The 11,420-nt window shown below is 33.9% G+C and overlaps 2 protein-coding genes across 2 annotated transcripts in view; one reads left to right on the plus strand and one right to left on the minus strand.

Moving 5' to 3' along the window:
• Window positions 1-101: 101 nt before the first annotated feature.
• smim22 (small integral membrane protein 22) lies at window positions 102-6,389 on the plus strand. Its single transcript, XM_061982189.1, has 4 exons — window positions 102-320; window positions 1,957-2,130; window positions 4,723-4,784; window positions 5,834-6,389. Exons 2-4 carry the CDS (start codon window positions 2,001-2,003, stop codon window positions 5,879-5,881), a joined length of 240 nt encoding a protein of 79 aa, XP_061838173.1. The 5' UTR covers window positions 102-320; window positions 1,957-2,000; the 3' UTR covers window positions 5,882-6,389.
• Window positions 6,390-7,805: 1,416 nt separating this feature from the next.
• Window positions 7,806-11,420, minus strand: part of rogdi (rogdi atypical leucine zipper) — a 34,453-nt gene continuing 30,838 nt past the window's right edge. Inside the window, exon 11 of the mRNA XM_061981634.1 lies at window positions 7,806-11,420. This exon is cut by the window's right edge and continues 1,659 nt beyond it. The gene's annotated coding sequence lies outside the window, so the exon portion shown is untranslated.

Genomic DNA, 11,420 nt, shown 5'->3' on the forward strand with positions numbered 1-11,420 from the left:
AGAGGTGCATTTCCGGTAACCACGTAGTCCACCTGCGTCATAGACGCGATCCTGGATATGATTGGTCAATAGGAGAGGACACTCCCATTAGAGCTGGGGGCAAAGTGTGTACTTTACATTTGACAATAAATTCGAAACAAATACAAAAATACATACACCGTATTATTATTAGTATTGTTAATGTATTGTGAAATTAAATATTTAATGCAGACAATTTTCAGTGAAATAATCTCTACCTTATAAGTGCGACAACAAGGTTGGCGCAGGTGAATTTCTCAACCCGGAAATAAGTTGAATAAAAAACAAAGGGCGCCGTTAAGGTAAGCAGCACAATAATGTTCCACATTATTAAATTATTTTGAACAATTTTACGTTTATTTCGGTTTGTCATCTTGATTTTTATTATACCTGATTTTATTTAATGAAGTATAATGTTTCCACAGAGCTGTCGGTCACCACACGGCTTAACTATAAAATATCGAACACAGTACAGGCTATAAAGAGGTTGTTTACATTTTTAATACAGCATTTGATTTATATTACAGTATTTTATTTGTATTACAGTATTTTATTGTCAGTGTTCAAACCAAAGTATTTACTAATATTTGTTGTGCATTTGTTTAAAATCTGAACCACATACAGAATATATATTTTTTATATTCAATAAACCTGGGGTGTCCAAAATTGTCACAGTAAAGTCAAAGATGTAGGGGCTATTTTTATATTTTGTAAAACAAAAAACAAACAAAAAAAAAACAACCCAAAAAACCCAAACATCTATATATATATATATATATATATATATATATATATATATATATATATATATATATATATATATATATATATATATATATATATATATAAACAAACAAACCTTTGTGTCAGCTGTGTTGTAGGTGATTAAGTATATTAATTCTTAGAACATTTTAGCTTTTTCTCCTTACATTCCGATTTTTGCACTCTTTTTCTTACATTTTCACTGTTGTTTTTACCTCTGTAAGAATAAAGCATTAATTATAATATTCTGATTGTGTAAGAGTGTCAGAAAATCTGCCTGTAAGAAAATATTATTGTTCAGTTACATATATAACAGTTTTTATTATTGTTGTAATTTTTCAAATTAATTATTTTTTTTAAATAAACTAAACTTTGTTTGTATTTCTATTTCATTCATTTATTTGAAGTCATCTTTATTTTCAATTTTTGAACAATCAATTTTTTACAGGAACTGAACTACTGTGAGCTAATTGGGGCGGTGGGGAAATACAAATAAAAGTTCAGATGTACAGAAATAACATGATCATTTACAGAAATGTTCACTTGCGAGAATGTGTTTAAAAAAAAAAAAAAAAGTAACGCAACCACAAATGTGCATCATGTGCATCTATAAAGTCAGCAGTATTTATTTATTTCATTTAGAGAGCTTCTAGTATTTTAAATAAGAGGTGTGGAAATTTTTTTGCACCAAGGGTCGTATACTGACAAGTCAAAGTATGAAGACGCCATTTTATATATATGCATGTATATTTTTTAAATGCTAAAAACATATGTTATATATATTTAAAGACATACCTTTGTATAATTGGTAACTAAGTATATTATTGTTAATTATTAGTTTGTAAATGTTATCTTTTTCTCATTACACTGAGATTTTGTGCTCTTTTTTCGTACATTTTTACTGCTGTTGTTTTTTCCCCCCTGACAATTGGCCTGAGTTGTGCGGGCCAACATAACTCGGTCTGCGGGCACTTTAGGCACCCCTGCAATAAACGACACTTAATGATAAGGTTTTATAACATGGAGGGTCGAATGGGACATAATGAAATAAACACAACCTGAATTAGGTCAGTAAATAATGAATTTGCCAATTTTGACCCTCCATACGACAGTGCAACAAAAACACAATTCTACTTTCTATCTTCTTTCTTTGATCACAACACTTGTTCATTGCAGGCAAGTCGTACATCTGGCAAGGTGATTTGCGAAGCAGAGTCGTCATGGGGTCAGGGAACAGCGTAGAGGACTTGAAGGATAATTTCAATGATGTGGTCTCCAGACTGCAGTCCAAGCAGTTGTTCCAGTCCGACTGGGACATTGTCTTCTTTGCCGTCTTCTTCACCTTCATCGGTGAGTTCACGCCTCACAGAATGCACCTGTGACTTCATGCGTGTGCTGAAACACACCAAGAACCCAGAGTCCACGTGGGAACACTGCAGCAAGTCTAATAACGCCATTACAGTAATGATTTAATGACAGCACAGCACTATCATAATGTACATACTACTAGGGCTGTACAATATGGCTAACAAACTGTATCACGATATATGTGTTTTGTGTCGGTCGATATTGATAATTATCTATATTTTTAATGGAAAATAAGAACCAGTATGAAAATATATTAAACATTTTTATTGTAAATGTAACCTTCCTGTGATTATAATGCCCTCAGCTATCAAGGCAGAAAGGAACTGTCAACACAAGCATGAAAACACTCAACCATCCATCCATCCATCCATTTTCTACCGCTTATTCCCTTCGGGGTCGCGGGGGGCGCTGGAGCCTATCTCAGCTACAATCGGGCGGAAGGCGGGGTACACCCTGGACAAGTCGCCACCTCATCGCAGGGCCAACACAGATAGACAGACAACATTCACACTCACATTCACACACCAGGGCCAACACTCAACCAATGTCAACAAAATAGTAAAATCACATTGAACATTTAACAATAATCTTTTAAAAAGAAGGAATATGTAAGAAATGTTTCATAAAGTGTAAGAAAATAGTGCAAAGGGTGAAAATGTAAACAGAGAAACCTGATAACTATTTTATGTACCAGGATGTTACATCTGTGTAACATTAATTTGCCCTGTTATTTAACTATAGAAATGAATTTTTGTCATGCAGTAATTATTTAAATATTGTAATTATATCAGTAATTATTGAAATTGTTTATGACCTATGGAAAATAAGGAGCAGGAGAATAATAAATTTTATTGTAAATATAACTTCCTGTTATTATAATCCCTCAGCTATCAAGGGAGAAAGGAAATACAACACAAGCATGGAAAACACTCAATGTCAACAAAATAGTAAAATTACATTAAACACTTGACAATAAGCTCTTAAAAATAAGAAATATGTAAGAAATGCTTCATAAAGTGTGAGAAAATAGTGCTAAGTGTGAAAATGTAAACATAGAGAAACCTGAGAACTATTTTCTGCAGGTTTAGTGGCAGGAAGTTACAGCTGTGCTCTAAAGGGTGAGCTAAGGTGGTGTGGTATTAGCGCTCTTGCCTTGCATCATTTACAGACCACATTGGTCTGACTATGGTCCCTTTTTTTTTAAAATCCAAAAACTGTCCAGGTGACTTTTCCTCTTTTATCTACAAGTTCTTCATTTTGACTTTCTCTTCTCACTCCATGCAGAGAATCAAGCAAACTTGATATTTGATACTGTCACCTGATTGGCTGTTAGCAGTGATCACTTCCTGTGTTGCTCGGTCACCAGAGAGCGAGTGCCTGTCACGAAGGAACCCCAACACAGAGCAAAAAAATCAAAACAAAAAGCACTCAAAAAAGGGGTGAGGACAAATTAACGAAGGATGCGCACTTAAGGTGTGAGGAACAGAAATAGCACACTTAAGGTGTGGAGAAGTAACAATTAACACAACCCCAAGACTGAGCCATAAGGAGTGAGAAGCGTGAGTGGAGCCAAAGCAGAGGAGATGCACACAACTGGAAAGGCGAAACATTAGAGAATGAACTGGCACCGAGTGAAGGGACTGGAGAGCTTAAGTAGTCAGAAACCAGGCACTGCAACAGGTCATGACCGTGCCTTTCTTCATGCTTTGTTCAACTTCCCGTTTCTTCGACAAAAAAACACAAATGTGTTATCGCACACATTTTTTATTAATATCGATTACGTGTCAATGGGGATATATATTGATATCATTTTATCGCTCAGCCATAGTAGACAGTCACCATGTGGAAACATGCTGACATTCAAGTTAGCTTAGCTGTTAGCATAGGTTCTGACACACAGTCCAAAAGGAACGAGCGTGGAACTTTTCCCAGGAAGAGACTTTAGAGTTTTTATGATAGATTATAGAAAAGTAAAAATTGTTAGAATAATTGTATCTAAGTTATCACAAAACTTTGTGTTTCAATGTGTTCCCGGTGAGCGGACAAAAGCTGTCTTTGAACCTACCAAGATAAAGGCTTGTAAAACTCCACTGTGTAGGATGGGAAGCAACATGGAGGTGTTCTGTTTCTTTCATGTATTGGAATCAACAGAAAGATATTGTCTTGACCCGAGATCTACAAAGCGAAGAGGAAGCAGGACCTGACTCCCCTCAAGGGACCTCTTCTTTGAACTGTTTTACGACCTCTTCTTTGAACCGTTTTACGACCTTTTCTTTGAACTGTTCTGTAACTAAAGGCGATGGCTGTTTACGACCCCCTTCCTTTAGAAACAGCTGTTGCCATATAATCAGGGAAAGTCCAAATTCGTCAGGAGCGTGGGACGACAATTGAATTCTGTCTCTGTTTAATTCCTTTCTTCTTGTCTTGTTTAATAGATGTCATCAGTGTTTGAACCTGACAAAAATGTTACTTTTTTATCTACTACTTCTATCATTTTTTTTTGGTCTTTAAAGTGTGTTTATAATGTTTACCAAAACATGTTTTGTCTGCTATGATAATATTTCATGTCTTCAGGTGTGATTGTGCTGCTGGGAACTCTCATCCTCATCCGCTGCTGCTGCTGCTGCCACCAGAAGGTAAAACATGGGTGGTCTAGTTATGATTAATAATACGTTAATTACACATTAATCATTTAAAAAGCATAAAACGTTAGCATAGAAACTATAATAGTTAGAAAAAAAATGTTTGTAGCTCAAACAAATTAGATATTTTTGGAGAGATTTTGACAAAGTTGTGGAGTAGTTATGATTAATAACAGGTTAATTACACGTTAATAACATAAAAACAATAATTGTGCAGCACAAACAAGTTTGGGGAGATTTGGACATAATCGTGGTCTTGTTATGATCAATAACATGTTAATTACACGTTAATAACATAAAAACAATAACTGTGCAGCACAAACAAGTTTGGGGAGAGTTGGACATAGTTGTTTAGTTATGATTAATAACACGTTAATTAAATTAAAACAATCATTGTGCAGCACAAACAAGTTTGGGTAGATTTGGACATAGTCGTGGTCTAGTTATGATTACTAACATGTTGACATAAAAACAATAATTGTTTAGCACAAACAAGTTTGGGGAGATTTGGACATAGATGTGGTCTAGTTATGACTAATAACACGTTAATTACACATTAATAACATAAAAACAATTGTTTAGCACAAACAAGTTTGGGGAGATTTGGACATAGATGTGGTCTAGTTATGATTAATAACACGTTAATAACAAAAATAATAATTGTGCAGCACAAACAAGTCTGGGGAGATTTGGACATAGATGTGGACTAGTTATGATTAATAACACGTTAATAATTTAAAAAGCATAAAACGTTACCATAGAAACTAGAAAGTAGCACAAACAAATGATATTTTTGGTGAGATTTGGACATAGATGTGGTCTAGTTGTGATTAATAACACGTTAAGTACATGTTAACAACATAAAACAATGATGCAGCACAAAAAAGTTTGGGGAGATTTGGACAAGGTGGGGGGAGGGGTGAACTTCTCACAGGTCATGAGGTCAACATTTTATTTCATCAGCAGTCTCCACACAAATAAAAACATATTTTCAAAATGATTTATGGTTGAAGAAGGTAATTATTTGTGTTTTTGTCTTGCAGACCGGGCGAAAGAAAGTTGGCATAGACAATTTGTCTCTGGAACCATGACAACATTATTAATAAAACGTTAATTACACGTTAATAACACAATTGTTTTAGCACAGAGAATGTGTCTCTGGAACCATGACAACATTATTAATAAAACGTTAATTACACGTTAATAACACAATCGTTTTAGCACAGAGAATGTGTCTCTGGAACCATGACAACATTATTAATAACACGTTACATTACACGTTAATAACACAATAATAATTTTGGCATAGAGAATGTGTCTCTGGAACCATGACAACATTATTAATAACACGTTATATTGCACGTTAATAACTGAATAATTTTGGCATAGCGAATGTGTCTCTGGAACCATGACGACATTTTCGCTTCAGTCAGCAAACTTCTTGCAAAACTTTCAAAAGTGATTTAAAAAATTTAAAAAAATTAAAACAATTGTTGCTCTTCTCTTTCGTGATTTTTACTCCACAAGATGGAACTTTGTCATTTTATTGGATCAAAATATTTTCTTACACTTGAATGTCATTTTGTGAATAAATTGTTATTAAGCTTGTGTTGATTTTGTTTACTCAAATAGGAAGACAACTTTGAAAGTACGGCATGATGGAAAATAAACTTTTATGTCACACGTCAACGTTATTATTGTGCAGTTACAACTTACTTAGTCACATTTGCTTATCTACTGTTTGGATACATTGTACTTTTAATGCAATATACTTTTTACTTTCACTCCAGTATTTTTATGTCGACGATACTTTGTTCCGTTGACTTTCATTCTGATCGACACATTATTTATTAGATGCTTAATTTATTATTATTTATATTAAAGTAGCAATCTGAGTGAAAGTCTACGTAACAAAGTAAAAGTAGTGTTTCTTCGACACCCAAAAGTCAACTTTATTAAAAACGTTACTTTAAAGTAAAAGTAAATGTCGCATTTTACACTACTTTTACTTTGCTCCATTTATTGATATAATCATTATGTTTATTAATAATCTATATAGATTAGTGTTTGCAAAGACGTATTCTCTAAAAGACTACAGTATTATTACAAAAGAGCTACTAAATAATAATAGGTTACTCACCACTTACTCAGTACTTGAGTAGTTTTTTCACTGAATACTTAGTGAATATTTAGATGACTACTTTTGACTTTTACCTGAGTCGTATTACTGAATCGTGATTCTTATTCATCCCGATGCTAAATCGATTCATCATTTTCGAAAATCAATCAATTTAAGTAAGAATTCATTTTTAAAAAATACGTTTTTAGGCCATTTTTATGCAACCAGCCTTTCTAACCCGTAACCTGTTGTTATGACTATAATTATCATTCCAAATAATACACTGCCAGAGTCGATTCGGAATCGAATCGTCCACCCAGGAATCGGATCAAATTGTTAGGTGCCTTAATAAATAATACTTGTCTATAAAATTGTTATAAGTACACCTCTGCATAACATTGTATACTTATTTACAATAAAGAAACAAATATGAATCAAAAACATAAATATAAATCAACGTACAGAAAATAATTGTATTAACATATTTAGTCTCTAGCAAAAGATTTAAAGTGCGTCAATTTGCCTGAAATAAATGAAAAAAAAAATTAAATCCTCATTTCAACTTTAAATTTTTTTTGACCGATTCGAACCATTTGATACTGGAAAATAAAAGAATTAAAAAAAAAGTTCTAATTGATCAGCAACTTTAAACCACAATTAAAAATGAAAAAAAAAGTGTACCAATTTGTTTTTTTAAATCAAAATGAAAAGTTCAGGATCAATGGCAACAATGAGCATGTTTGTAGTGGATAATACTGATAAAGCACGTTCCCCTATTTGAGAGAAAACTGCTCTAAAGTAACAATACTCTTATTAGAGTACAACTCCCCCCACCTCTGCCAGACACCAGAATGCCCACATAGGTACGTCTGTCAATCTGTGATGTCACAAATGGCCCACTGGCTAAAACAAAACTGGGGCATCCAAAAGGATGTTTTTACAAATGTTGTAAAAAAATCAGTTAGTTGATAAAAACACAGACAGTTTGTTCTTCACATTTTTTTTTTATTGCACAGTAAATCATTTGGAACACTTCTTGGGACTGCGTTAGTTCATAACGGGACGTGTTCTCAGTAGAGTAGTTACTTGATACACAACACTTTCACTTTCAGTGTTTGCATCAGAGACAACAACCTGTTAATGAACCCATGACAACAAAGGTGTGCAAAATATACCACCAATAGCTTATTATTTCCACCACGGGAATGACACAAACTAACGATTGTTCAGTTCTCATTAAAGAGGACTTTTTGAAAGAAAATGGTTGCATGGCAACAACACAAATAACAGGAATCATTGTGAATACTTTTGCATTTTCACTGCGCACTTTAGCGTTCATTTTTTTAAGACAAAACTGTCACTTTTCTCCCGCACAATCCCACAACATGCAACTCATTCAAATCAGTATAAAAGGAAATACATGAAAATAGTTCTACCACCGGTTCAATTTACGTTCAGTTGTCTTTTTGTCTGAAGACAATAATATTAGCTTATTATTTTTACTTTTAGAGATCATCTTCAATGTCCATAATTATTTCCTCTCGGACGAGTTAAATAAGCACAATTATACTCTTCATTTTTAGATTGGAATGCCTCAGATGAGAAAATGCTAAAAGTAACCAAGCTAGTTTAGAATGCTGCAAAAGATTGTGTTTCCCTTCAAATTATTTCACAACAAAAATAGAAATACAGTAGTACTTCAAGATACGAGTTGACTTGGTTCTTGATTTTCTCCATGGTTGTGTTTTTTAGATAAACCACTTCTTGGTCTGGTTTCCCCTCAGTTGTGTTCTTTTATGTCTAGAGCAGTGGTTCTTAACCTGGGTTCGATCGAACCCTAGGATTTCGGTGAGTCGGCCTCAGGGGTTCGGCGGAGGTCAAGAAACACCTGACTCATCGTGTAAATACAAACTTCTGCCTATCGGCGTATTACAGATACGACAACAGCAGAAGTCAGACTGATTTGCAGGTGTGTAATTTGTTGTGAGTTTATGCACTGTGTTGGTTTTGTTCTTTGAACAAGGTGATGTTCATGCACAGTTCATTTTGTGCACCAGTAAAAAAACATGGTAACACTTTAGTATGGGGAACATATTCACCATTAATTAGTTGCTTATTAACATGCAAATTAGTAACATATAGTCTCTAAACTAATCATTATTAAGTACTTATTAATGCCTTATTCGGCATGGCCTTATTATAACCCTAACCCTCTAACCCTAACCAAATAACTCTAAATTAAGTCTTTGTTACTTAGAATATGTTCCCCTAGTGTCCAAAAAACTCTAAATGAAGTCTTTTTACTTAGTATATGTTCCCCGTACTAAAGTGTAACCAAAAACATATAACTTTGTCTTGAATGTGAATTTTTTTTTTTTCTTCACTCTAGAAGGGTTTGGTGAATGCGCACATGAAACTGGTGGGGTTCGGTACCTCCAACAAGGTTAAGAACTAGGGGTCTAGAGATTCCAGTCGCTACATCCTTAAGTCGCAGGACATATTTAGCACGTTTGTTCTTACAGCCAACACAAATCTTGGAAATAAACCTTTCAGATTAGCTCAGAAGGATCTGAGGTTATCTGAATTTATCCCTTTGGGGGAATTTCAGGCCATTTTAAAGTACCGAGAAGCTGTTTCTATTGGGCGTTGTACTAGTTTTAATTTGTTTGTACTAAAACATTTTATACATTGTTTTAATGTCAATATATGCAAGTCGTTAATTTTTAATTGTGGTGTGTGACTGCTGCGGTTTCTGTGGTTTTTATATGTGTTTCTGTAACTTTGTTTTGCTGCCCTCTTGGAAAAGAGATTTTAATCTCAACGAGTTTTTACCTGGTAAATAACAAATATTGAATAACTCGAAAAACTCGTTGAAATGATTTAAATTCAATTTATTTTGGTGTTTGACCGCCAAAACATCACAATTCTAAAAAGGATGCCTTTTAAAAATAAAAACGAACCTTCAGATTATAAATATAAATATACAATAGAATGTAGTACAGTACTTGTATGTAATAATAATGTACATTAAAGTTGTGTCTATCTCTGGCTGTTATAGCGAATGCTAGCTATAAGCTAATGCTAGCGAGTAAGAGCGGACGTTTTTGTCGTATTTTACGGAGTTCACTGTGACATTTACTACGCCAACTAGTGGTGGGGAGGCTCGTAACACAAATGTAACAAATTAGCCAAAAAAACCTCGTAAACTAGGTCACCCGTTTCCCCATGTAATACTGCATATCCTGACATACTACTGTATATTCATGATTATACCAATTAATATGATAATCAAGTGATTTATTAATAATGTACATCGTAACACAATGTGTTGCGCTCCTTTCCCATTTTCCTGTGATATGTTCAGCCAAACGTGCGATAAACAAAGACAATTTCACTTTAAATTTGAGTTTTTATACAATTGTGCAACATCGCAAGTAATAATAATAATGGTAATATTTTACAGTGCATGAAGTCAATGGAGTCTGAAGGCGTGTGATTCAAATTACAACATTTTCAATAATAATTATCATCACTTGGTAAGTTTTTGGGGTGCTGGAAAAAATTTAATCGATTCACATTCGTATTGCAGTTCTTATTAAGATTAAAAAAAATTTTTAAACGTTTTGAACATGATGTTTTTAGGCCATCTGTGTGTTTACGTCACCAAACAGCAGGAACCCTTTGGAAAAGAGAAAAACTGTAAAATTCACGTCACTAATAACATCTTGAGAGAATCCGTGTGATTTGAGAATCGCAAATATTTGTTTCAATTTTGAATAATGTTGAATCGAGAATCGTGTTGACTCAAGAATTGTGTTGAATAGAGACTCGCGTTGAATTGAGACTCGTGTTGATTCGAACATTTTTTTAAATGTTTAATAGTGTTGAATCAAGAATTGTGTTGACTCGAGAATCGTGTTGAATCGAGAATCGTGTTAAATCGAGACTCGCGTTGAATAGAAAATGTATTTCAATTTTGAATAATGTTGACTCAAGAATCGTGTTGTATCAAGAATCATGTTGAATCAAGAATCCCGTTGACTCGAAAATCGCGTTGAATCGAGACTCTCGTTGAATCGAAAATGTATTTAAAATTTGAATAATGTTCACTCAAGACTCGCGTTGTATCAAGAATTGTGTTGACGGGAGAATTGTGTTGAATCGAGACTCTTGTTGAATCGAAAATGTATTTCAATTTTGACTAATGTTGACTCAAGATTTGTGTTGAATCAAGAATTGCATTAAATAGAAAATTGCGTCGCATCAACAATTGTGTTGAATCGAGAAACGTGTGAATCGAGACTTGTAAATCGAAAATGTATTTAAATTTTGAATAATGTTGAATCAAAAATTGCATTGCATCGAGAATCGAGTTGAATGAAGACATGTGTTAAATCGAGAATCGCGTTGAATCCAGAATTGTGTTGACTCGAGAATCACGTTGAATATACAATCGCGTTGCATCAAGAATTTTGTTGAATCGAGACTCTTGTTGAATCCAGAATCGGTGT

Source organism: Nerophis lumbriciformis, linkage group LG24 (genome assembly GCF_033978685.3).
Source record: "Nerophis lumbriciformis linkage group LG24, RoL_Nlum_v2.1, whole genome shotgun sequence".
Classification (NCBI taxonomy): domain Eukaryota; kingdom Metazoa; phylum Chordata; class Actinopteri; order Syngnathiformes; family Syngnathidae; genus Nerophis; species Nerophis lumbriciformis.